The sequence below is a fragment of the Arthrobotrys flagrans genome (assembly GCF_004000055.1).
Source record: "Arthrobotrys flagrans strain CBS H-5679 chromosome Unknown unitig_3, whole genome shotgun sequence".
NCBI lineage: Eukaryota > Fungi > Ascomycota > Orbiliomycetes > Orbiliales > Orbiliaceae > Arthrobotrys > Arthrobotrys flagrans.
In genome coordinates, this window is record NW_027137547.1 from 4,068,463 (window position 1) to 4,095,295 (window position 26,833).

General features: G+C 47.2%; 7 protein-coding genes across 7 annotated transcripts; 1 reads left to right on the plus strand and 6 right to left on the minus strand.

Annotated features, from left to right (window-relative positions):
* Nucleotides 1-162: 162 nt before the first annotated feature.
* DFL_002556 (uncharacterized protein) lies at nt 163-1,258 on the minus strand (the record flags this gene model as incomplete). The annotated part of the gene is made up of 4 exons (XM_067631360.1): nt 163-342; nt 895-966; nt 1,025-1,056; nt 1,117-1,258. 4 exons carry the CDS (start codon nt 1,256-1,258, stop codon nt 163-165), a joined length of 426 nt encoding a protein of 141 aa, XP_067493913.1.
* A 528-nt stretch (nt 1,259-1,786) lies between these two features.
* DFL_002557 (uncharacterized protein) lies at nt 1,787-2,793 on the minus strand (the record flags this gene model as incomplete). Its single annotated transcript, XM_067631361.1, has 2 exons — nt 1,787-2,161; nt 2,227-2,793. The coding sequence occupies 2 exons, from the start codon at nt 2,791-2,793 to the stop codon at nt 1,787-1,789; spliced, it is 942 nt and encodes a 313-aa protein (XP_067493914.1).
* A 632-nt stretch (nt 2,794-3,425) lies between these two features.
* On the minus strand, nt 3,426-4,576 carry DFL_002558 (uncharacterized protein; the record flags this gene model as incomplete). Its single annotated transcript, XM_067631362.1, has 4 exons — nt 3,426-3,755; nt 4,026-4,258; nt 4,322-4,385; nt 4,505-4,576. 4 exons carry the CDS (start codon nt 4,574-4,576, stop codon nt 3,426-3,428), a joined length of 699 nt encoding a protein of 232 aa, XP_067493915.1.
* Nucleotides 4,577-5,866: 1,290 nt separating this feature from the next.
* DFL_002559 (uncharacterized protein) lies at nt 5,867-7,801 on the minus strand (the record flags this gene model as incomplete). The annotated part of the gene is made up of 3 exons (XM_067631363.1): nt 5,867-7,447; nt 7,561-7,713; nt 7,781-7,801. 3 exons carry the CDS (start codon nt 7,799-7,801, stop codon nt 5,867-5,869), a joined length of 1,755 nt encoding a protein of 584 aa, XP_067493916.1.
* Nucleotides 7,802-9,969: 2,168 nt separating this feature from the next.
* Nucleotides 9,970-12,282, minus strand: DFL_002560 (uncharacterized protein; the record flags this gene model as incomplete). The annotated part of the gene is made up of 1 exon (XM_067631365.1): nt 9,970-12,282. The coding sequence occupies one exon, from the start codon at nt 12,280-12,282 to the stop codon at nt 9,970-9,972; it is 2,313 nt and encodes a 770-aa protein (XP_067493917.1).
* A 1,081-nt stretch (nt 12,283-13,363) lies between these two features.
* DFL_002561 (uncharacterized protein) lies at nt 13,364-13,868 on the plus strand (the record flags this gene model as incomplete). The annotated part of the gene is made up of 3 exons (XM_067631366.1): nt 13,364-13,504; nt 13,587-13,617; nt 13,741-13,868. 3 exons carry the CDS (start codon nt 13,364-13,366, stop codon nt 13,866-13,868), a joined length of 300 nt encoding a protein of 99 aa, XP_067493918.1.
* Nucleotides 13,869-16,783: 2,915 nt separating this feature from the next.
* On the minus strand, nt 16,784-19,203 carry DFL_002562 (uncharacterized protein; the record flags this gene model as incomplete). The annotated part of the gene is made up of 7 exons (XM_067631367.1): nt 16,784-16,970; nt 17,032-17,381; nt 17,450-18,590; nt 18,673-18,740; nt 18,804-18,924; nt 18,980-19,079; nt 19,149-19,203. 7 exons carry the CDS (start codon nt 19,201-19,203, stop codon nt 16,784-16,786), a joined length of 2,022 nt encoding a protein of 673 aa, XP_067493919.1.
* Between the last annotated feature and the right edge of the window lie 7,630 nt (nt 19,204-26,833).

The following is a 26,833-nucleotide window of genomic DNA, read 5'->3' on the forward strand; positions in this document are numbered from 1 at the left end:
CGAGGCTAGGGAAAGCAGAGAGAAGTAACGCCAGTAAATGCATATTCAGCGCCATAATGAACACCCCATCACCCCACGAATTCTCCATTAAAATCGTAACGTTCGTAGTAAAGAGATCATCATAAGAATGGGAATAAACCCAGAAATCCACAGCAGCGTTCATTATCCTTCTTCTGATGGCTGTTCAGCAGCCCTTGCAATCAAGGCCCTCATCCTTTCCAAGCGAGTAAGCTCCGTCTGTTGCAACAATTGAACAATGCGACGGTTGAGCTCATCAATTCGTTCACGATATTCCTCGGGGAGTTCACCGGTAGCCATTTCTTCGCCCTTCACTGACGGATTCTGTTAGTGGTAATAGTTAGCGATGGGATTCGGCGCGATGGGATTCAGAACTTCGGCCTGTGGTTAGGAGACGAAGGATATTAGGCGAGCAGGTAGGCGAGCAAGGGCATGAAATTGATGCGCAGGGTATCAGAAAAGAGGATAGAAAGAAAGCATAAAGAAAGAAGGGATGCAAAACCAACAGAGAACCACGGTCCCAGGGAAGAAGAAGAAAAAAGAACAAAAAAATACGATCAAGGGGAGCGTTGGGGTATCTATGAGGGCTCAAAACAATCCAGGTCCGGGTCCAGGTCCAGGCCCTCGGGTATCACCCTCTCCATCAACCATCTCAAGATCGGCCGTCTGACCGCCCTCTTCAGCAAGCCTTATACCACCCCCTTCCTCCCGACCAAGCCTTACACCGCTCTCTTCCTCTTGAGCCTCCGGTTCCGGCGTAGGATCCGGTGCAGTGGGTGTAGGTCTCCAAAACAGAACCGCATTTCCGGTCATATGAACAACAGGGAAAGAAAGCGACGTAGGAAAAACGGTGGTAGGAGCGGACTAAGCGGCTACCTCGAATTTCTGACGGCACATTGGGCACAATCCTTTGGCAGATTCTTGGTTAATCCAAGAAAGGATGCAATGCTATAATCCGTATTAGCCAGGCCATTTCTCGATGGGTCTGACGAGGAGGGTAGCTTACCAAGTGGAAGGAATGTTGGCATTTTCCGACGACTAAAAACCGGGGCCATGTTAGCACCGATTCCCAATGGCTAGGAACCTAGGCATACATACTCAAAGGACAGTCGTCTCCTGGATACTTGCAGTTTGGACAACAGCCGTCAAAATCGACGCGACAGATGCCACAAACTTCGTCCTCGGGCATATCCCAGCGCCAGGTAGCGACGGCATGCCATTCCTTGATCTTGACCTTCATTTTGTCGGTTATTTGCGATTCGGTTTATAGATTCGGGTGTTCTTTTGTGTGATTCGATTCGATGTTCGTGGGAGCTTGATGGAGAGAAGAGATGAAGAGGAAGAGGGAGCTATGGGCTGTGGCTTAGAGGGGTGTGTATTCCACAACAGGGGAACGCAGGCAGGCAACACGATGAATCCGTCATCCGCCTTTAGGTCGAGGCCCTAGACTTTATGTGAGGGCGTAGAGGAGACGTCGATGGACGGAGTAGCCAGAGCTGGAGATGGCTTTGGAGGTGGATGAACGTCTGGATGTTGGAGGGTGAAGAGTGTTATTGCGCGAAGTCACCTCTAAAGCTCGTGTTGCCAACACCACTTCTCATGCCCACACACAAGGCTATAGCTACACCGCACTCTCTCTATCACCATTCATGTATCAAAATCCACCAGGAAGAAATCCCATTCTATTCAATCTACATGTGTGCCTGTAGATAGCCTACTTGGTGGTAGCTACGACGCCCCCGCAATCCATACATCCCAGACCCAAATCTTACAGATGAGCCTTGTGAGTAACTCCACCCTCCCACGTCGACTGTGGTTCCAAAGTCTGCCATTGTGCTACACTACCAGCCTCGACGCACACCATATTCTTATACCCTTCCTTTGGTTGCCAATCTCCAATCTTCTCTACACCGTCACTGTACGGATTCCACAATACAACATCATCCAAACCAGCCTTTGTAACCGTATACAATGGCGTATCACCATCCGAAACTGTGATAGCATCTGGTGCAGACTTGTATACTCTGTCTGTCTGGCTTGTGATCTTGATGACTTCGGATGATTCTTGGTGTTCGGTGCCACCGAGGGTTTTGTCGCGGTAGGTGAGGCTATTGAGACCTTGGACGCCGATCGTCGAGACATCCTATATCGACGAATCCGTTAGCGATTTGAATACTTCTTTTCCATTAATAAGGTAGTAAAACATACCGGTATCCGCAAATAAGTATGAAACAAAACGTTAAAATCGAACGCTCCGCTACCAGGATTCTGCACCACTATCTTTGTCTCCAAACTACTCTCCCTCAGAGTAACAGAGTAAATCAACCCAAAATCATAAGGCCACTTAGCCTTAGTTTCTTCATCCAGACTCTCAGACGAAAGTCCAAAGTCGACGCGAACACTGCCTTCTTCATCTTCAGCGCGACCCAGAAGATTCCATTTACTAGTTCTCGCGAAACCATGCTGGGGTAACTTTTCAACGGGTGTTCCGGCTGGTGGTGGACCAAAGACGGGGAATACGAGTGGTATACCGCCACGGACGGCCTTTGAACCGTCGAGGGCTGATGCTTCGGAGAGCCAGAGGAGTTCACGGTCTTTGATCTTCCAGGAAACGACGGTGGCGCCGTATAAGAGAACTTTGGCAGACGCGCCGGAGACGAGAGATAGAACTACAGACTGTGAGTCCTCGGAGATTTGGATGGAACCGTGAGAGGCGGACTCTTTGGCCGCAGCAGAGCCGATGTCTAGAATACTCGGCTTCTTTCGAGTTGTCATATTTTTCTTTTATAGGTGAGCTTTTTCTAAGGACTCGAGGATGGTAAATTTGAATTACGAAGGCGTCAATTGATGGGAAATTGAATTTGGGATTCGGTAAGTGGTGCTCTTGGGAGGATTATATAGGAATGAGGTTACGAGCTGGAGCTGAGATATGAAGTCATGTTGTAAAGCGGGGCGCGGGCTACCGTGTTTGCGTTGTTCGATGAGCCCCGCTCTGTGCCGCCGCCTCGCTGTAACAGGAGACACTGCACTATCGATATCACTAATCCACGAGGTCATACAGACAGATCCACAATTCATCGAGAAGCCTAATCACGAAGCAGCTGATGTTTACAAAATTAAGGAGTGGTGGTATTTTGCTTGAGATCAAGATGCATTCATCATGTTTAAATCAGCTAGCTACTAATGCCACATGTCGATGCATACAAGAGAGTGGCAATGACAAAAATCCCGTTGTCAAAAGCCGTAGAGTATCCACGAATGAAGGATGATATAAAAGACCATATCCATCTTCCTTCCTCATTACTCCACAAAAAAAAAGGTTAAAAAAAAGGACATCCCTTCCATACACCAAAAATAAGATCGAAGACAAAGGAGTGAAACTTTTAATTTAGTCGCACATTCCTAGCTTAAGCCTGGAAACCACCAGCGGAGGTCTTCTCCAAAGCCAAGGGAGTGAATCTGAGGTATGGCTTGACAATCTTGATCTCTGGCCAGATCTTGACGGCATCCTCAGTCTTGACTGGTGGAGCGACGATGACATCATCACCGGGAGTCCAGTTGATTGGAGTGGTGACTCTGTACTTGTCACCGGTCTGCAAGCTGTCGATGACACGGAGGACCTCAGCGGAGTTTCGGCCAGTAGAGGCTGGGTAGGAAAGGATGAGACGGATGGTCTTCTTTGGGTCGATAATGAAGACAGAGCGGATGGTGAAAGCAATGCCCTTGGAGTCGACGTTCTATTTGCGTTGTTAGCGTGCCTTTTTTTCTTCTTCTTCCTTCTTATACCTTGTCGAGTGTCAAGTGTCAAGTGTCTATAGACGGGCTGCTAGAAAGCTAAAACGAAAAAAAAAAGACAAGGGTACAACAAAAGGCAGCAGATGGCAGCCGCCAAGCTGAGCTGGGAAGCTCGACAGAGCAGGTGGGAAGTATACAATGACATAACAACAGATGATAATCCAAGGGTTACGGCTGAAGGAGTGTTTCAGAGAGAAGAAGGGTGGTCTTACGGTAGTATCCTGGTAGTCAAGCATGTCATAGGTGAAGGCAACCTTTCGCTCCTTGTCACCAATGATTGGGAAAGTAAGAGTGCTGCCAGTGACCTCGTCGATATCCTTGATCCATCCACCGTGTGATTCGATGGTATTGGCAGAGAGACCGATCAACTTGACACCACGCTTGGTGAACTCCGGCTCCAACTTGGCGAAGGCACCCAACTCGGTGGTGCAGACTGGGGTGTAGTCTACGGAGCTGTTAATGATTTTCGAGTTACATTACCAGCAGATGGTGAGGAGGAGAAGCATACCCTCTGGGTGGGAGAAGAGGACGACCCAGTTGTCGCCAATGAACTCATGGAAGTCAATGGGACCCTGGAGAGGATACCAATTAGACACACACACTTACTACACTCGCTCGGAGTACGATAGAATAGCTCTCAGGATCTCAAGCCAGAAGACACTGAGGCCAAGGGAGGTCACAAAATACACACCTGAGTGGTCTCGGCCTTGAAGTTTGGAGCAATGCTTCCGAGGCGGAGTCTTGGAGCTTCTTCGGTAGACATTTTCAATATAGTTTTGATTGGTTATTCCTTTGGTTGAACGGGTAGTAGCTAGTCTTTTGGTCTTTGATCTTCAGATTTGGCCTTTTGCGAGATGGATGAGAAGAGAAGGGAGTCAGGAGGAGTCGCAGGAGGGGCAGTCCAGCTTATATAGCTCGTCTACCAGCTCTTTTCTAACCAGCTCCGCGCTCGCAGTCAACATCAACTAGGGCGCCATGACACCACCTCATCCGCATATTTGCCCATTGCAGGTTAATAAAATCACCCACGCCCAGTTAATATTGCTAATCATCGCTGTCTACAACCTTCGAAAACAACCTATGGTATTCACAGAAATAGTGGGGGAGGGGCAGCCTTCAACGCATTTTGGCAATAACGCGCTCAAAATCTGAATGGTTGTCGATTGCGTGATTGAAAGCACCCGGTCGAAGAAGCAAACATGCATGGCTAGTGGCTTTTCATTCGTCCGCGCCAGCCGGGAGCTACGACTGTCCAAGAAGCCCTGAGATGCCGTCTGCGGAGCTTCATTTTTCTCTCTTTCTATCTATACAGGAATATGATAGATGGGAGTTCAAACGCTGACGTTGAGCTCGAGTTGGTGGGCTGGGGTGTCATACGGTAACAGTTTTTTACGTACAGCTGCCAGCCGAAGAAGTTAAGCTGTAACATGCCATGTAACGGCTGGTTACCGAGATTTATTATATCGGTCCCTGGTGCGACGTCGAAGGCCACTCTCCCTCCTATTGGTACAAGCACCTGCCTTTCCTGCGATGAGCTGCTCAGCTGCCGTCGTAAGTATATCGAATCCATGATTGACGCTGATGTGAAAGTGGGGCCACACCTAAGCCATGGCTGGTCATTCTGTTCCAAGCGAGCCGCATTGCATACTGCGACACACATATAGACATCAACCACCGCACCCTAGGCCGGCAGCCAGCCAATATATTACTTTCTTTCTCTCTAACAAAATTATCCAGCCGAAGCTACCCGCTGTCTAGCTTCGTATTGATGCACCTTACTACCATTTCATCTAGGATATAACAATCTCAAAGCTTGCAAAGCGGAGATCATTTAGTTTAAGGAAATTAAAAATAGTATATTGAAATGAAAAGAATAGCACTCTGCTAACCAGAGATGCTGTTGAATCGAAAGATATAAAAGTATTCCAAAACATCAAAGAAGCAGGTAGAAAAACCGTAGGCACATATAGATCCTAGCCAAAAAAAACAAAAGAACCATGAGCATTCTAACCGGACCTGGGATAAGACTCGCTAGCTCAACTAGCTATCAGCCTCATGATACCCAGACCTCAATTTTTCCCACCGGGTTTTTCGTCTCCCGTGCAGCTCTCTCGCAAATGTCTATTGCCCCATCTAAATCCTCTTGGTCACCAAGCAATACTCGGTGTCCATCCTCATCCTTAAACCGGATCTTCCCCTCCCAGTCTATTCTCAGCTTATCCATGACTCTGCTTGCGAAATCTTTGTACTTGATATCCGGTGTGATCATCATGGCAATGAGGTCGTCTTCGAAGTGTATTTTGAGCTTGATCCTTTTCACGACTTCCACTGCGACTGTCTTTCTCCTCAATCTCATCCTATCTTTCCTCTCCGCCTCTTCCTCTTCTTCAGGACACTCTTCTACGCTTGTAGCCCACGAACTCCTGCTCCTCCCGCTCCATTCACTACCGTAGTAGTCAGGGATATCATCGTCACTCGAATCACCATCTTCTTCTTCAGTACCCACTCCCGAATCCCTTCCATCCCTTTGTAGTTGAATATTCGGCAACATCTCCTCTGTCTTATATTTATGCGAGTACTCCGGAGACTTTGGTAAGCTCGGCGGGAGAGTTGGCAACTGTTTCTCCTTCAACTGCTGCGGTGTCGGTGGGAGAACCTTTTGCTTTTGACCCTGTGGTTTCAACTCTGCAATCGATTTCTTGACATTCAACGGTTTGACGGCATCACCTGGTCTTCGTACCGTCGCGGACTTTTGAGGTTTGTTGTTAGGGGAGCCCTCGTCGCTGCTGCTATTGTTGTGGAGATAACTGCTGCCGCTGTTCATTACATCTGCAATGGACTTCTTCGCCGTCACAGAGCGAAGCGGGGATTTCTTTGTGCTGGAATGCTGCTCCTCGGGTTTTCGAAGCTCAAGACCGGACTTTTTGGTCGAAAGGGATCTTTGGGATGGCTTGCTCAGTTCGGTGAGGGGTGGAGGGCGTGGTCGTCCTCCTGCTGTAGTCGCGGCTCTTTGCACCGGTTTGCTATTACCGCTAGAAGGAGCCTCGTCTGTAGTCCGTGCTTTGTTCAACGCCGAAATCGAGCGCTTCGGTAGAAGTCTCGCCTTGCTTAGCGTCGTAAGCCCCCTCTGCGGCGTCTTCGTCTCATCTACAGACTTGGCTTTCGCATGAGCAGCATTCGCCGACGAACTGGACGACTTCTTCGCGTCCACCGGCGGCGGTACAAAAGCCGCTTGGGTCTTCCCCTCCGTAAGTCTAAACACCACACCAACAGGTACCGAAAAAACCGTATACCCATCCCCACAATTGCCCACCGCCTCATCACAAACGGCATGCCGTTCGGTTACCATCTTTTCTCTTGCAGAGTACTCGAAGTTCCTGCTGGCTTTATCTTTCCTATCGAGGTATTTATAGCATAACCCGCGGTTGAAGAGGACTTCGCAGCGGTACAGGCAGAATTTGAGACCCAGTTGGCCGTAGTTTATGTATAGGTTCTCGCGGAGGAAGCGGAGGGCGTTTGTGAAGTCCTTGAGGGCTTCGGCGAAGTTTCCGAGGAGAAAGTTGGAGACACCGCGTTGGAAGTGGGCGATTGCAAAGTAGGGATCTTGGGTTATGGAAGCTTTGTAGGCGAATACCTATACCAAATTACAATAGATTATTAGCCCTTCTTGTTCTTTACGAAGTTTTCCAAGATTGATATGAGAAAAGTTGCATATTTTGCGTTGCAGGACAAGATGGTGTAACATACCGCTTCATCGTGCTCCCCAAGTGTGGCGTGAATGATGCCGATGTTGAATGATGCTTTTGCGGTTTCGCCGGCGTGGGCAAATGTCTCTATCGACGCTTTGAAGTCGCCTTGATCGTAGCGTTCGAGTGCTTGCACCCAGGCTTCGATATCTTGCTATCAATTTACAAATTTTTGTTAGAAAACAATACAAATGAATTCGAATCGAAACCTCTCCCCTTACCTTCTTCGCTACAGGTGCCATTATGAGATATGAAATCTCTTTTTTATCTAAAGATTCGTACCCAAAAATCTTCGCTGGATCTACCAGCTCTTAAAAATACACCCTTCGTTATAAAATATTAATAATAAAAACCCACGAACCAGTCGTTCAATCGTTGAATTGAAAGGTAAAAAAAACTATCAAAAATCACTGACAACAGATGAAGAAAACGGAAAAGAAGGTCCGGCCTAACCCTTCAAAAAACCTCGTCTGCCGGAGTCGATAACCTTAAGTATTCGCCCCCCCCCAAAATTGCAAAAAATTACCTTTTTGCTCCGAAACCTCCAAGTGTGACTACCTATACGGAGTATGCTTAACATAGAACACCTACCACATGGTTCACACCGGTTCCCGCAGGCCGGAGCATCACGATCGTTAAACGTTTCGAATTGTTTCGAGTTTCACACACTTCGTCAACCCCAGGTCCCAGTCTGCTACTCGAGCCAAGGAAATCCCCCCAACCAGGTACCTACGAGCGTAGCGTGTTGTTCGGCCTGCGGTACGGAAAAGCTTGCTGAGACTAACCGTGTGTGGAGTGGCGGTGCTGGGATTCACCCCTACACGCACCGGAGCTGCCATCTCTCTCGGAATTCGCGAGAAGAAGAAGCTAAGCACCGTCCTTTTCGTGTGTTCAGACGTAGTTAAAACAGTTGTGTTTCTAGCTAGGGTGCGTATAGTGTACGAAAAAGTACGAATGGCCGCCCAGACAAGGGGCCGGCCTCGGGATGAATATAGCGTGGGATATTCATCACGAAGGGGGTGGTTTATTGTTAAAGCGGCTGTGATAGGGCCGAATCCATCGTTGTGAACTTCTTTTGAGGTGCTGAAGCTGCTGTGCAGCGTATTACATATGAGGATCGTTTATTTTTTATGATATGCAAGGACGCGGAGATATTGAGACAAGGCTTCGAGCTAGAAGCTTCGAAGGTTTCTAGAATCCCTCCACGGTTCATGGTGAAGTCGATGACATCGTCCTAATTCTAAATGGGATTTTATGGGGAACGGCTAGTAGAATCGGTAAGGTAGGCTTTATATTGAGAGTGCTACACCACATCATGCTCATGCTACTCGGTGTCAAAAATCTATTTAAAGGGACTGAGCTCTCCCTTCCGTTCTAGATTCGAAAACGAAGCTTTTCAGGCTGCCGTCTTTCTTTCTTTATACCCCTCTCTCTCAGAGGAAATGTATATATATATTGGGTGAAGATTGAGTATGATGTTGCTTCGAATTAATGCGAGGGGGACGTCCCGGAGATATAAAAGTAGGAAATAAAAAGGCCTTTCGAAGAACTAATATTGGGTAATCTGAGCCAAGAATGGAGAAGAGATCGATGATAAGTACGTGATCGACTGTAAGTACATGATCGGTCGATGCAAATTGGGGGTTCAAACGTTCAACGGTAGGTTCTGGTAAGAGATATGCCATTGGGAAGGGGAGTTAGGCAAAGTAACAGACATACGTGGACCACTCGAAAGCTTTAAAGAAAACCACCAGCCAAAGAATCAAAACACCTCTTTTTCCCATCATATTTTTCTGTCATAATCTTGTTAAAACAATAGGTTATGCATGCATGCATGGTGACGAGCTGTGCAAGGGGAAGAGGGAGTAGTGAGAAAAATGATCAAATTCGATGAAGTGCTACAGCGATCGCGATCACAATTGAAAATGCCACAGTTTGAATAGAATGCATGCACTAGCACTAGCACTAACTAAACTAAACGTTCGAAATATTCGAGTGAAAGGGGATTTTTTCGGAAAAGGGTAATAGAAAGGGAGTGGGCATCTCGTATACTTAATAATCGAAAGGCGAAAAAAAAAAAAGGGAAAAGAAAACTCCGGGGCTATAGGTGTTACGGTAACAGTATGAGACTAGCGGTTAGGAAGGGATTGAGGGCTTTGAAAAGCAAACGGTTATACCGAATCAAAAAGGAAATGATATAGTTAATCGGAGAAGGAGAAGGTGTAAATAAGAAAATGTCTTTATACATGATGATATGAAACGCTTCGTTAACAGGAGCCGGAAACAAAGAAAGAAAAAAAAGTATGTATAAAGGGTTGGAGGGAGGAAAATAGAATAAGAGAAACGGCCGGCCAAGGGTATTTAGATGATCGAATGAGAGTTCTATGTCCTCTTTCAAGCTTCCCCCATGTTAACCAGCCCCGTAGAACCCGCTTATACCGAGGTTCGACTGGGCGTGACCCAAGGGCGAAGGCCCTATCGTGGCGCTGACGGGCGTTTGAATCTGTCCTTGTCCTGCAGATTGCTGGCTACCCTGGTTACTGACTGAACCACCTGAATTACCCATCATTGCTGTCGCACCCATGCTCCTTCCTCTTTCCCTTACCCGCCTGCTATCCATCAATCCTCGTAGTCCACGCTTCTGAAGTCCAACAACTGGGCTTACGCCGCCCCTTCCATCCCATGCTTCGTCGTCTCCTCCTAATTCGCCTTCCTCTAGGATCGGTCCGTCTGAGGCGGGACTGTGATGGTTCGCGTCTCCGTTAACATCCGGTACATCTCCGATATTGTTTGCTTTCTTCGATTTGGCCCCGTCTACATCTCCAAGCAAATTCAACTTCTTTAGTCTTAACGCAGCTCCTCCACCTGCAGCCATTGCCGCCGCGTTGAAAACCGCAGCTGCGTTCCTGCTATCAAGAACCTGGTGCAGCCTCTCCACAACAGCCTCAAGCAACCCTTCAATACGATAGACTCGAGCGATTTGCAGCAGAGAGCATAAAACCTGTGGGCTGGACTGTGGATGATTGGCCTGTGGCAGCGAACACGTGTAAAACCAATGGACAAGTGTGAGGAGGGTCTGGTGGGTATGTGGGAGATAGAGAGTCCTCGGTCGCGAGAAAGGAGGTAGCATATTTGCGCTCGGCGGACTTTCAAGCAATGTTGGAGACTGTGGTCTCGCGACTTTCTCGCCACTATTTGGCTGGTGTGGTGTAGTGGCTGCATGCAGCAATTCGATGAAATACGGTCCCCACCGTCTGGCGATGATCCTGGAGTTAACAGGGATGCTGGCATTGTCAATCGACAGGAATTCCATATCCGCCATATCCTTCAACCCTAATACCAATCTTCCTAGTTCCTGCGCCTGTTTCGAAAAGTTCTTTGGACCTGGGTATTGCAGCGACTTTCTCGGGTTTTCGTAAATACCGAAAGCTTCAAGTTCGACCATGCACAGATGCGAAGAATTGATGCGTCGGTGGTTGTAGTCCTCTACTAAGCTCCGCTGCTTGTTTCCGAGAATAATAAACCGATTGCGCTTCTTCCATAGAATACCTCTGTTCCAGCTGCCTTGTGAGAAAACCTGTCCGGCATCTATCCGCGACCATGTCAGGGTTCGCAGATCCAACGCCCATAACGCATACTCTTGTTTCGATGAAGTGAGATAGGTGCCGGATACGACAAAGTGAGAGTCGATAACGCCGCCGTTCGGGAATCGTAGACCGGGTGGGGAAACGAGACCGTTCATCGGTTTCTCCACCAGCTTTCCATCATGATACCGAATTTGTAACTCCAGCTTGACGTCCAGGAAATTGTAGTTTGAATAGACAAGCATAGCATTCGTATCCAAAGGTGTGACGGCACGTGCAGCCTCTCCCTCAGCATCAGCCTCAGGACGCCCTGCCCCGATGGCTTCGGGTGACAGAGTTGGGCCTAACGGCGTAACTACGCTTCGGTACGCACCACACGATCTATCCAACGAATTCGTGCTGGTCCACTTGAGGCTCCGTAGGTTGAACACGTTGATCTCTTCGATATAATGATTGGCCGAATCTTGGCCCCCGACAATGATCATCTCCGCACCTCCCGTCCCGTCGATGACTCCACTGTCAAAAGCTGCCGCTACTCCCGTTAATGTGGAAAAAACGGCTGAAGTCGGCAGTATAGTCGCACAATGCGCGTATCTTCCTTCTGGGGGCTCCGCTTGCGGCACATACGACCATGTCTTTGTCTGGATATCGAATATATGGATATCGGACATGACTACCACCTCGTTTTGCCCGTTTTCGCCCTGTGATGGCTGTGGCGTTCCGTCCGCGGTGTTCCCTCCCGCAGGGCTCATTCCACCGAAACAAACCAACTTGGTGTCACCAAGAGCACACACCGAGTGGAAGTACCTCGGAGCCGGTATCTCGCCAAATTGCTCAACTTTAGACCAGGCCCGTGTTAGGAGGTTTAATAGGTACATATCGGATGTGAGTTGAGGCCGGTTCTTGGATAGTATCCGGCCGCCGAAAACGTAGAGATGGTCGCCAACAATGGTGGTGGAGGAGCCGACAAGCGATGGTGGCTCCTTTCCGGAGGTGCTTAAGACGCGGGATACGAGGGACGAGAAGTTCTGGGAGGTCTGAGCGGCCGATGCTGTTGGCGTCGACGCCAGGATCTGGTTGTTCGTCAGTCCATTTGTGGCATTACCGGCATTGGTAGCCGGCGGCACGGATGCTGCCATGATGCTGGATGTCGAGGCCCGAGTCGTGATGTTGTTATGATGCTTGCGTACAAACTTCTTTAAGGGGGAGAATGACAAGGTTAGTACAGATACCCCACCGGTGTCGAGGAAGCCAGGCTAGCCTTACATGATATTAGTCTGGCGACGAGAGATGATATTAGTCTAGTAGGGTTATAATGATAAGAAGCGTCGAGCAATGCTGCGATGAAGAGCGAGATAACGGGTATATGATCGATCAACCAAGGGTATAAAGGCTGGCCATGGGAGCCTGCTCATGTCCTTAGGGGTCGTTGCTCATGCTGGATAATAGGCCTTGCATATATAATGGAAAAGGAAAAGTGGGAGCTTCGGTATAGCTATCTACGAAGGGAAAGCCGAATCGATAAGCGAGTATTTGCGACAGGGAAAGGCTGAAAAGAGGACCGATGGCACCAGCCTACTACTGTTCCTCTCCCTCTCTTTTTTATTTTATATTTTTCCTCTTCAATTGCCAGTGTGAGCCGGTTATTGGGACTACCCGTTAGACGTCTTTATTGGTCCTCAAAGGTCCGTCGAAGGAGGAGAGGTCGGCTTTGAGAACGAAGTTGCAAGAGCAAAGATAGATATAACGAGCAGGGTGGGAGATCCGCCAGCCTGGTACCTCTAGTTCTTGCCGGATACTTTTGCAGCCGTTTCAATAAAAAATAAAAAATAAATAAAAAGGAACAAACGAAGATGAAGCAAAAATAAAGGGTCTTCGACCACTTCCTTTGGGCAAAGGAGATTTTGGGAGAAGTGGCGGCGGTGGTGTCGACACTTGGGACGCTACCAAAATAGACGCTGGAGCTGGTCAAGCAGGTGTACACGAGCGGGAGAGATTTCGATGGAGCAGCAGATCAGCGATGGGGGATGTCTCGATTGGCGGAGGAGACCCGGACTGAGGTACTTTCACGACAAGTCTTAGGCTGTAGGACGGACGAGGACAAGATACATCTGGCTGAGGTTGCTTGAGCTTGTGCTTGTCTTGTGCTTGTGCTTGTGCTTGTGCCTTGTCCGATGTGAGTAAGTGCTTTTGCTCTGTGGTAGCCCAGCTGGTGGAGAAATGAGGCGGGTGGAGTGGGAAGAGCGTGGTTGCTTTTCGGCTGCGACTGAGGCTCCCTCTGGCTCTGGTTCGGCTACCCGTCTAATTGGCTACGATCTCATAAATGTTTCCTTGAGAAAAAGGAATATTTCCAAGTTCGAGGTAAGTATTCACACGCACATTCTCCCCCAACAAGGGCTTCTTCCTGTCCATACATACGATTGACTTATGGACTGGGAACTAGGTCCGGGAGTATGTATGGATGCGCACACATACATGTAAGTACTTACTGTGTACCATATCCTGCAAGGACAAGTGGTGTTTTAGACCAGCGATGCTTGTTAGCCAACTTACCTAGCTTAGCTCGGTCGATGCAATAGGTATGGATATGGATATAGAAATGGATATGGGATGGGATGGCAAGCAAAGGGGCTTCTTAGCTGAAGCTAACTTGCAATTGATTGGCTCGATTGTTCAGGAATCCGAATTAAAGCAATCAGCCATCCTCGAAAGCACATGGGATTAAGGGTTTCGGACGTTCCTTTGACTCCATCTTCAAAAAAATGATACTCCATACAGACAGACAGAATATATCTCACACGTGCGTGTTCTTCAGGCAGAATTCGACACTGTCGGATCCAATCGCCACTGGTTTCAGGATATTGTGGGTGAGGCCTATTAATTGCCACGTTTTCTAGCTGTTTGGGCACCCTGGTCCGGATAGTGCAGCCTATGCCCTCGACAGCCATTACCCGACCATCATTCGCTGGGTTGTTGGCTACTAAAGTACCAACAGGAAAAAAACTTCGGCAAGCAGAGGTGCGTGAATTTAGATTCCGAAATTTTAAAGACGCCCACGCCATATGGAACCCCGGTTTATTGTACGAGTTCAGACAATATTTACAGCTGTTAGTTCTTATCATTGGGGTTGCATACTCTAGGTAGCTACTGATCTAGGATCCAACCGGAGTCAATATGGAGAGAGTGCTCTCCCATTCACGGATAACTATAATATAATATATGTATTTAATATATTCCCAATGACAGTACATACATGGTTTCGGCACTTCATGCAGACCATGGGCACATGCCACGGCCTCCGTATGTAGCACAGACGTCAACCCTCCCCTACTCGTTGCCAGCTTTAGCTCCCATTCGCCTTCTGATTCTTAGAGCGACACAAAACAAGAGGTCTTAGCGCTCAAAAAAAACATAACTGTTTAGCTAGCAATCCGACCTCATGGATTCGGATTTCTAACCCTTTCTTTCTTTCTTTCTTTTTTTTTTAACAACCAGCTGGGAAATGGGCTATTGAATATTGTTTCCAAGAAATGTCGACATACCCATCCAGTCCGCAAAGCGGGGATAACAAACATTTCGATATGCATGCCAGAAAAGGCGAGCTGCACGAATATCCGTCTTTTCTAAATTTGAACATTTAGGGTCCCCGAAAAAGGATTTCAACGGATATACCCACCTTTCGATCAGAGATACTTAGTAATTGCTTGCTCCCAGAATCCTGGCAAAGGGCAAACGGTCGACAGGAATATTCCCGTCGGGGTTAGCTTTACCACGTATGGTGACCGCCTCCTTCGCCAAATCCGCCACACCAATTATCACGTACTTTTTACCAACAAGCCATCCAGACGATATCATATCAAAAAAGCTAGGGAATCTTAATAATTGTAATTCAAAGTTCGGATTTGACTCTGGCCTGAATCTCAACCCGCCCGAAAGGCTTTCCGCAAAAAATCTCCGACTGGTAATTCCGTTATCAAAAACTCTAAATTCCTATAAAATTATCATTTGTTCAAGAGGAGTTCTTCAATAACGGGAATCATGCACTATGCCTGTGCGAGCGCTTCGCACGATCATGCCGTACACATGAGGAGGGGTCAAATGCAAAGCCTCTGGCTACATCGTCCAAAGATCTCCAAAACCCACGTACATTTATTCACGAAGCCTCCGTCAACAAAAGGCCATTTGTATACCCCCTTCACTCGTTAGTATACTCAACCCGAACCAAACACACGAGCGGACGTAGATAGGCTTAACCCATTACCAGCTATGAAGTATTTGCTGTACAACGTACTTACATACGTAGCCCGTAACAAAACAAAACAGGAAAAAACTTCGTCAAGGCCAACTATACTATCCATAACCGGAAGGGCCCAAAACCTGGATCCGGCTTGGGATCTGGAGCGGGGCCCAAAACTCGAGTCGAGGGTCTTATTCATCAAAATTCGCCTATCTAGGCGAGTGGTTGGTCCTCCGGTGGCCGTTACTTTACGGAGAATTTGGGGGTTGGTGATTGGTGGGTATACATCGCAGGTCGGAACACGGTAATTTAGATCGTCGACCTTGAGGATTTCGTGGATTCTGAGATTTCCAGAGATAGTATCGAAACCTCCTTTTTTGAGGCTAGGACGATAGTAAGCGCTTGACCGTCATTTTGAGGGATTCGCTTTTGGCCGTCAAGGATCTACTGTGTATAGACGAGACGATTACTTGCGTCTTCGCGTTTTACCCGGGACTGGCATGCATGCAGATAGCAAGGTATGAAGGGTGCACACTGTGGCTTATTCGACTAGCTAAGACCCTACAAACGCATAAACCGATGTTGAAATTAATATTCCGAATCACTTATACTACTGCACGATGGGAAATGGGTCCGAAGGCGTCACGAGGGGGATCGGTCTGGACACGATTCCTTAATTCTTTGCTGTTATCGACGGGGTGGATGATTATTGGCGACGTCTTGGGAAGCCACAATGTGAGCTTTTATAACCTCGTTTGGTTAAATCTTATACCCAAAGAGCCTAATCGCGCAAAGCATCATTGCAAAGGGCGGTGTATGATATAGGCAGGCTTGACTGATATACCTGATACGCTCGTATGTATACAACCTACTATCCAGACTTCAAAAGACTCGGATATCTCGCGGTGGACTGGCCATTAACGGGGCCTTTATAAGCCCTACCTCTACTAATATCCCTGGGTAAGTACCTAAGTATCTACCACGGTTATTAAGAACCTAGAATCAGAAACTATACGTCTCGTAACTGTCGCCCGGCCCGCAACACAAACATTTGTTGGATTTTTGTAACATCTGCCATCGCATGGCTCTTCAACAGCAATAGATTAGGGACCCAAACTGGAGATTATGAGTATTCATATGATAGAAGTATAGGGTATTAGCCCACCAATTGATTCTTCAAGTAACACTCTCTAGCATTCAAACTCGTAAATCCGTATGCCTCTAGATAATAGCATCTAGCACTCTCTCGTAAGCTAGAACAAAAGTATAGTATGAATCGAAAGAATGACAAAACAGCCACAAATCCTCATTAAATAAAATCGTAAATTTCAAACTCGCGGAAAAAAAAAACAGCAAGGGTATCCGGCAAGCTCGAGCCTGGATACTAGATCACATCACACTCGTTACACAGAGATACCCTTTTTGTCTGAAGCTCCCTTCTCGTCGGTATCGCTAGATTGCTCTTGCGGGATACCATGGGTGACCGGAGACGCGGACTTTCCGGTGATTGTCATGATGAAACCTTTCCCAACGCGGGCCATGCTTTCTCTGCCTTCCCAGAGTGGGTAGATACCAGTGATTCCGAGAGCACTGTATTTCCAGAGAGTTAGTAAACCAAGTATGGAGGTAGGGTTGAGAATCGTAGACATACACAAAAGCCCAAATAATACCAACGATAACCCATCCGGTGAAGAATTTCTCGCTGAAGACGTATCTGCTGCCATACATTGGAATCGGCCAGAGGAGCAACAGACAGATGGTGAGACTCGAGGCAACGACCTTGGCGATAAGTGACTTGCGCTTAAGCAACTTTTGTTGTGCTTCGTATTCCTCGCCACTGGCTTCTTGCTGGATAGTTCGGATGTTGGCATCCTCTTTAAGAAATTCGGAGTCGTCGACGAGTTTGATCTCGGTTCTCATGGTGGTCCAGTCGTAATTCTGAGGGCCGAAGATGATGGTGAAGAGAGGAATGAAGAGAACCGGAGAGAGGAGTGCGACAAGCTAGAGACATATTAAATCAACATCTGAATCTCATTGCGATATATCGAGCACACAGGGGGGCTACTTACGTTACCGACAAGCATAGGGTCATTGGAGCCGGTAGAAGCGACGTTAATAACACCGAACTTCTTATAGGCTGTGACGAACCAACCGATGAAACTACAAATAGTTCCAAGGATTGGGCTAGCAATAACTGCAGCCTTGTTCTGCTTGGTTGACAACATGGTGCAAGCGGCGGGCAAAACGGCAGAACTGATAACGACACCCATCATCAAGTAGAGATATCCCAAACTGATACCGATGTACCAAAGGCCTACGGAGAATCCGGCGATGAAGAAGGAAAATCCGACGACAGCGATATGGGAGAGGTTCCTTAGACGACGACCAGATGCATTCGGGTTGATATAGGTGCGGTAGACGTCATATGTGAAAATGGATGAAACGGCGACCAATTCAGACGAGAAAGCGCTGGATACAGCTAAGAAGAGAAGAACCAATGCAATCAAACCACCTGTTTGGCCCATCAAGGCAACGGCGACGTTGGGAAGAACGAGACCAGCAGAGATATCGGCCTCTGGGAGACGGTTTGGATAGCTTGGCCAGGCCGGGTTGTTCTGGAGAGCGACACCAGCAAGACCCATGCTGGTAGCGCAGAGGAATGGAATGGAGAACCAACTGATACCACCGAGGACGTATCCGTTCAAGGCGGCACCAATGTTGGAAGAGATGGCCTTTTGCCAGTAACCTTGGTCCAAGAACACAGTTCCGAAGTTACCAACAATGTTGATAACGAAGAACACACCACCATCCCTAGATCTCATAGTCAAGTAGCTGCCTTGCTCGTTACCAGCAACTGGCTCATTCTTGGAAGCCTCAACCAAAAGTTCCCAGACTTTGCCGAAAGATCCAAGCACTGGGCTTGTAACGTAGATCTTGAAGGTAAAGATCAAGATGAAAATGATAACCAAGGCGGAATGAGTGTAGTCGCTCATAATCGTGGCCTTCAAGCCTCCAAAGACGGTGAACAGAATGACCGGGATCGGAATCAAGAAACAAGCCGCGGCGGTTGGGATTCCGGTAAGGTTACTAACCACAGCGGAACCGCCAGTCAACAACATCAAGGTGACCAAGATGTTAGTGAAGGTAGCGAAAACAAGGTAGGTAATGTGGGCGCCAGTTCCATATCGTGCGCGAATGAGTTCGAGGTATCTGTGTTGCGTCGGATTTTGTTAGTTTTACCCTACATGATTCCGGATTAATCGACCGGGGATTGAAGAATATAAAAACGTACGTATGTGCAGAGGGTGCGCGGCGCTTGAGTTCAATTGCCAGAGATGCGAACAAAATAATTTGAACCGTCTGTACAGAAGTTTAGTAACTCGAATTCCCCCTTTCGGATCGATTGGTTAACCAAGTACTTACAGCACCAGAAGCGTACCAGAATGGACCGGAAACACCATATCGATAACCTGTTGCGGTGGACTGAAGAAGGGTGGCAGCCCATGTCCATGATGAGCACACGGCTGCTGCAATCAACCCAGTCCTATCATTTTCGATTAGTATATATTATCGTCGACATGTATCGAAGGCAATCCTACTTGACTGAACGACCAGCGGTATTAAATTCTTCGGATGTCTGAACCTCGTGGGCATATTTCTTCAAGAACCATGAAATCAACATGATCAAGAAGGCGAACCCTACACATTATGAATGTTAGTAACCCTTCACCGCTTGATTAATTTTCAGGGTATATCATGTTGACGTACCCAGACCGAGTCCCACCACAATTCCATAGCCTTGCGCTTCAGATAGTACCGCCATTTTGCCCACGGTCTGTCCTGTTGCAAATTGATTATGCAACGAGCCGAGCTGAATGTTGTGTCGCCGTAGCTCTGGTGTTTAGGTATTGAGCAAGATAAATGTCAATCTCCTGGGGACTAGAGCGGACTATATACTACGTTCCTCAACATTGGCCGAAGCTCTCACAGACATTCCGATCGGCCATGGTAGCTTGGACACCAAGAGGGACATTGTTCGCAATTGTTCTACGTCGTAATACTTTGCTTATTGCACCCGATATCTCGCTCAGGTCCGAGGCGAGTGGGAAAAACGTGGGGGAAGCTTTTGGAATAACCTGGGTTGTTGAAGTTAAGGAAGTCACAAATTGTCACTACATCCCATATTCGACCTTGTCGCACGCATTTGGCTACTACTTTAATCAAATGAATACATGCAAGGGTGACTTCGTTAATGTACTGGCGAATGAGCGTTCGAGAGAAGCCAATCGGGAGGGGTAAGAAGTGCTTGCGTATTGGACTCTTTTCTGCGGATCTTGCCTCCTCTGGTAACGAAGATAACTCAGGCCTTGATGTCGTTAGCATGTTGTAGCTAAATTTCCTTGTGCCGAATGAATCTGAGATATGTCGTTGGATGAGGGATCCCTGCAATATACCCGTCGTTTGATTGGGCGAGCGGACACCAAGATAACGTCGTGCGGCAAAATGTTGTGCTGCTTATCTTTGCCAACCGGCTTACGTTCGTGAAAAACGAACTCTGAATTGCTCGGGACAAGGATTTTACACTTTAGCAAGGCTCCCACGCCAGAAAATCCCAATGAGCAAGCAAAGTTGCGCTTGCCAGCTGCCAAATTTTACAAGGTTCCTCGCTCTTATAAAAACTCCGCTGTCATGCATACAGGGTCTGGACGGCGAACAGAACCATATCGCTTCCGAGCACTCGAAACCAATTAAATTTCGGATCATGAAACGACGCACACAATTGTAATTCGAATTTCTATGATTCAACGAGAGTATCACAGCTGCCAGCACGAGAAACATGCCTCTTTAAGTTTATTCAATGCAACATCTTGTGCACTTGTGCCAGCGAAGTTGTTGCCAGAATTTCAGGGCCTCGAGATTCGCTGAATCAAGCTGAATTGGGTCAATATCGAATTATTTTGATATTCACATGCGAGCGTTAACCTTTTTCTTCATCTTCTTAATGCGCATAGTTCACAAGCAGACAAAACGATAGCAAACGGATACCAATGTGCATGTATGTAACATACCGACGTACAAGGATACATATCGGGATTTTATGATATCGACAACTGCCTAGGTATAAACCAAGTTCCGCAGGTTTTTGAGGACTATATTAACTAAAATTATAGGTTCAATCAGCTAGATTCATTACATTTGCGAATTACAGCTGTATTGTAGACGGTTGTCATTGTGATATGTCAGTATCAAAAGGATCGCGAATATTTCCGATCAGCCTTTGCCCATTCCATTGTGACGCCACAGTTAATGTCGCGGTTTAACCCGCCTATCACTTTCGCAGCCAGAATATATAATGGACAGACGTAACGCGAAAGTTGATTACCAAAAAGATCGAGTAAGCGGGAGGGGTTTGAGGCTTCAATTCTACCCTGGCGGTTTCGATTGCAGACGGGTGTATAAATTGTACCTGAAAATCCCCACTCGAAGCCCATCCTCCGATTTCAATCCCGTAGTTCGGACAAAGCCGGTGAGCCTGTGGCCATGGTCGAGTTGATTTAGCCTAGCCCCTTGGTGCCGCCAAGATTTTAAACATTCGGATCCAAGCGAAAGAATGTACATAAATGATTAGACGAGTAAATTTCCAGCTATAAACTTTGCGCACCGATTATATATTGTAATTGTGTTCTCGAAAATTGTGCAGAGATAAGGAGACCCTTTATCAGAATATCAGCCCCCCAGCCTTCAGCTAGACGCTTGGCTAGCCAAAATGACCCTAGTCGTGTGATCTCATTCGGCGTATTCCCCACCTCGCCCCACCCTTGCGCATCCACATTCGGATTCTGCACCCGCCTGTAATTGGGCACTGGGACGAAGCACTGACGGTCTTTCTGTGTTACCAAGTTAACATATTCGAGCTGAGACGACCTTTACTCTGTAATCTTGCATGCCAAGCCAAGTCGGTGCGTTCCCAGAAAGGCCAGAGATGGTTTCAACAAAAGAAAATCTTAAAGCTTCCAGATTTTTCAGAATCGAACAACCAAGACCATCTCACAACTAAAAAAGGTGTCATGCTCTGTAGTCTGAGGCAAAAATTTAATAAATCGATTCTATGGCCACATCAAAGACCCAATCTAATGCCACAAACTAGGTTACTAATATAGTTTGGAAACGAGTTTTAGGACACAAAGGATGTCTAATATCGGTATCTGGAAAGTCGATAGCTGAAATCAATTCCAACTAGAGTATATTAACATTGATAGTTTAACACACATGCCTACGCCAGACGCTACCGCAGGCTGCATGTTGCGAGCTAAATTAAGTACTTTGTACACATGTATGTACTTCATCTCTTGAAACACAACCAAATTAAGTATAGATAGGCTCAAGGTTAAGGAATGTGGAGATGCAAGTCGTCACGAAATGCGGAATAGGACAAGATCCTGAGAAGGGGGCTATACGTATTGATAACCCTTGCCCTACACATGCGTATATGCATAAGGTATAACGGCCCATCGCGACGACCAAGCATAAGCACAGGTATTGCTTTGGTTCTTTAGAAAAGATGTACCAGTCTTATCAGTGAATTGATGTGAAAGCAGGGGGTCGATAAATCGATACAATCACGCTACGACCAGGATAAGAAAGCCATATGTACCTGCATGATGACCAGGTATACCGACTTCGTTGCGTTGGACCGCGCCATATTGTAATGGATCCCCAGAACCACTTTTTATATTTTACCTTATACAGGGAAGGCTATTTCGGCGAGGCACCAAACCATGCTAGTGTTCAGGCACCAGTGTTTCTAAATGCCATTCGTACAGTTGAGGTGCCTGCATGTAGGCCGCACCTGGGCCATGGCGACCAAACGTGCGGAGAAACTCTTGGGTCCTCTTCATCTATAGCCGGCTACCTTATCTGGAGACGTAACAGTGATCCCTGTTCTGTATAATTGTTCAATACCTCATAAAACATTCAATCCGGTTCCGTGGTTTAGGCGCCGGGATTTGACGGTTGGTAAAAGTCGGACCCAGCTTTGTATCCAGCCCTTGACTGTCGGGCGATACCTAACAATTCTATTACCATAAAATCAAGTTCTTCTTCAATAATATTGATTCCATCTTGCTTCGAATACATAGTATTGTATATATGAATATATTACTAATCTAGTCTCGTATGAATCGAATCGGGTCTGTAGCGTTGACGTTGAATAGATATAGACAACCGCGACTACTAGCCTCTGAGAAATATCAGCGCCTTTAGCTAAAATGGATTGCTCATACTTGTGACCATAATATAAGGCTGTACTAGAAACTAAATTCAAGGAATATTCCGCTAGACCACGTCGCTCATCAACCAGCGCCTCATGGGCCTTCGAAACCCAACAAAATCAACACATTGATGCTGGGGAGCGAATATCCATATTGATATTAGAGAAGTTCAGCGACTGGTACTTACCACTTAACTATATTACGCCGCAAGCATCCGTTGTGAGGTGTTATTTTTTCAATCAAGATACCCTCTACGTTAAGACTTTTTTGTTGTAGGGGGTTTTATAAATCGTACTCTAATCCAGGATACGAAGCTCTTAGATACTGAGGCTTCACTCGTAGCACATGATCATGGTACTAACGGCATCGCTCCATCAACCGTCAACGATTTCATGATATAATTTTAATAAATATCAAATTTTCACGCAGGCAGAGGTAACAATCCGGCCCGCTCCTCTTTGGCTCGATCGTTGAAGGAGCTCCAGGAAAGCATCACAAACGTAAACCGTGAGTATCCTCATTTACTTAGCTTCAAACACCCGTTTCTGCAATTCAGACAATCACATGAGTGATAAGCCTTCGTTCTTGTTTCCTTTGTTTCCTTTGCTCCCTTTGCTCTACTCAATATGTTCTACTAGATCTACGGAACCTTTCGTTCCGCCTGTGGTTTACCAGCCCAGAGATCTTTTTTTTTTTTTTTTTTTTTGGTGATTCCTGTTCCTGTTTGACCTGTGATCTCTATATCTCGATAACATTTTGCGTCAATACCGACGGAGATTGTTTGCAGCTTTGAAGGCATCGCTAGCAAGTCTTTTACAGACATTATAATTTTTCACGACTTCGCGCTCGCTCCTGCCTTAGGCTGGTATTACGACTTACCTATGGTGACTGACATATCTTTCCAGCTATGATCCTAACGATCCGGGAGCATCCTCTTCCCAGGTTCCGACCACACCGATAGGTTATAACTATGGGTATATTCCTAGTGCAGATCTTACCTCCCTGTCCGCTAGCAGAGCCTGGAACACACCGGTCTCTAGCTATGTTCCTTCTTGCACTAGCTACTACTGTCTAAGTACAGAGGCCACGGGATCCCCCACCCAGTCCTTGGTAATTGTTCCTACCTGTTACCGTCTTTCTACCTTCCCCCACCATGTGATAACTATATTGTGTTCCGTGATTGTTTTCTCGGGTATTATTGTCCCAGACCTTCGCAAGGGACACTTACCACGTCGGAGTACCCTGTGAAATCATATGGCTCTCCCCCATGCGAAAACTATATTGTTTGCCCCGCATGCCCTCTCGGATACTATTGTCCACCAAGCTCTTCATCAGACCCTTCGTCCAATCCCATAGCGATTCCCAGCTACGGCGCGCCGTTATGTTGTGTGCCCAAGCTGCCCTCTCGGGTACTACTGCCCAACGACTGTAAAGTCGCCTGGAACAGGTACTACGTCAACTTATAATTGGGCTTCCTACGAACAACCGTCATGTCCAGATTATGTGGTCTGCCCCAGTTGTCCACCGGGCTACTATTGTCCAACGCCTACTACCACGACCGAGCGAACCCCCAAGGTATATGCAGTACCGACATGCCCTGACTACATCATCTACCCCAGCTGTGCTCTCGGTTACCACTGTCCTTCTCCGCTAGCGACTTCAACCCGCCCAGTATATAACACCAAGCCGAGCGGGAATGGATATAGTTCAAAACCTCGAAGTACATACGCCCCTTCTACTATATATTATATCTGTTTGCCAACAACGACTATCGTTGTTGCCCCAACTTGTTCAGAATATGTCTTGTGCCCGGTTTGCCCCGGAGGTTATTACTGTCCGTCAACTTCCCCTCGGCCAGTCGTAAGCAAAAGTGTCCCATATTATTACACCGACCCCAATGCTTCTGAGACACCGACGGCGATTATTCCTCCCCGCGATGTATATGTCTTCTGTGCCAAGTGTGAGCTCGACTATTCGTGCCTGGTTCGGCTACGTTCTTTGCCCAACTTGCCCCTAGGATACTACTGCACTTCCACAGTTGCTCCAACCGTCGCTCCTTCAGTGTGCTATGGTGTCGCTCCTCCTGGAGTTGTCGAGCCAGTCTATTCGACTACCATCGTTTTGTCCCCACTGCCTAATTGTCCAACCACCATACGAACGGTTACTACAACTAAACTCACGATATTTATCGCATCTATAACACGTGTGCTCCTAACTCATATGCAATCTTGACATCATTTGTTATTCCAACGGCCACTATCAGCCAATGCAATTCCGAAATTCCGCCCCTCATACCCAATCCACCCCCACAAGTATGCCTCCCTGATCTTAGCCATCCTGTTACGGACCTACCTTCTTACTAACCCGGGTATAGCTTTCTATCTAGTTGCACGCCCTACTGATTGCCGTTTACAAACTTGGGCAAGGCCGTCCGCATTCACAAAAGACCGCAGGTTGGTTTCAAAATCCAAACAGACCGTGGTTCTCGCAAGGCTCTACAGTTTTTTGCAGTTACTGACATCGTTCACATGTCCCGTCTCCGCAACTACGCTTTACGATTCGAATTCTCCACAAACAAGTACTAGTTGTTCGTTCACGCCTTGCAATGGTGGACACTGCTGCGAGACTTGTCCGCACAAATGGTATTGCCCGACCCCCACCGATGGAACTCCAAATAATACGCCATACCTATAAATGCACTGATGGGGAAATTCCGTAGATGGGCGTTTCCTACAAAATTTCATTTTTAATTGGATTTTGGATTTTGGATTTCTTTTTTGTTTCAATATCCTTTATTGCGTTTCGTTGCTATTTTTCCTTTTATAGCGTTTACAACTGGGAGCCTTGGAAGGCTCTCTATATATATTTGCTTTGATGATGGGAAATGGAACAAAAGACTACTTCGATATCCCACAACTGCTGTAGTTGTATCTTACTTTGCGCAGAATCGTCGCTGGTTCCCGCTGCAAGGCTTTTCGTACTAACGCTGGCGAAAATGAGATTCCTTCTCGAATATGGGGCTGCAGAGGTGTCTTGCATGTTTACAAAAAATGAAATCGAAACCACAAAGGAGAGGCCGTCTTGTTGCAACGTTGAGGAGCTCGGTCTATGACCGCTCACGATAATCAAGAATAAGCCAATAGGTGGTTGCACCTGCTGGCCACATAGAACGCAACATGGTCTTCGCAAGGCTTTGAAGAATAAAATGTCGAGGTTTAAATATATATTTGCCCCACCGCTCACACGTGAAGGGGTCCCGCACCTAGGGTGCGTTTGGCGCCGCAAATCCAACAAATGGATGCAGCATATGGAACATCGACTCGAAGTGAGGGGGTAATCCTTGGGGCCTAGCAAAGGATGCAATGCGCTTCGGATTTCCCTAGGCGGCAGCGGAATAAGGGCATCGGAAAGCCTTATGATAGAATATCATTAATTAAGATGGGGCTTCTAGTTGTTACAGCACAGCGTTGGTTAACTTTCGACCCCGATAACTAGCCATCATGGATATCACATTTACTGTTAAAAACGCGGAACAATCTATGTGACATAAGGTGACGGTGGCCGCGCGGTTGCGTACAAGATTTATATTGATAAAGATGGTATTCGAAGCAAGAGATGCATATACAGGCCTATCGGTCGACTCGTGCAGGATTGATCAACCGACTAGACTTGCTATTCCTCCGGTCCCCGCGCGTGCGTTCGCATTTGCATAAACCGTCCTTTGGATAAAAAGTGCGGGACATCAAAGGCATCTGGGACCTGGGATAAAAATGCCTGCAATCGTTCCTGTTAACAAGTCGAATGACTTTCCCTGCGTTTGTCTCTTCGCAGGAGAAACCACGATGGACGATATGCTTTCTCCATTGTCGACTAGCGGGACCGATCGGACCGATCGAACCCATGTTCGAATCCGGGGAAATCGATGCAGATGAGAGACAAATGTCGTAGTCGTCGATACAGACCTCGTTGGAGGATTTATGGCCAACGCAATACCGCTCACGCTTTCAATTCTCAGGACAGGTTTGCCAGCCCATGCGAGGTTTGCCGGCCTTGGCGGCTTGGTGGTGGTCATGGCCGCCTGGGGATTGGCCCTTTCCAACAGGCATCCGGGTCGCTCGCAGGACCCGCCGAGGTTTTGGTACTCACGCCTCGTTTCGCGGAGAACAAGGCGCAAGGCGTCGC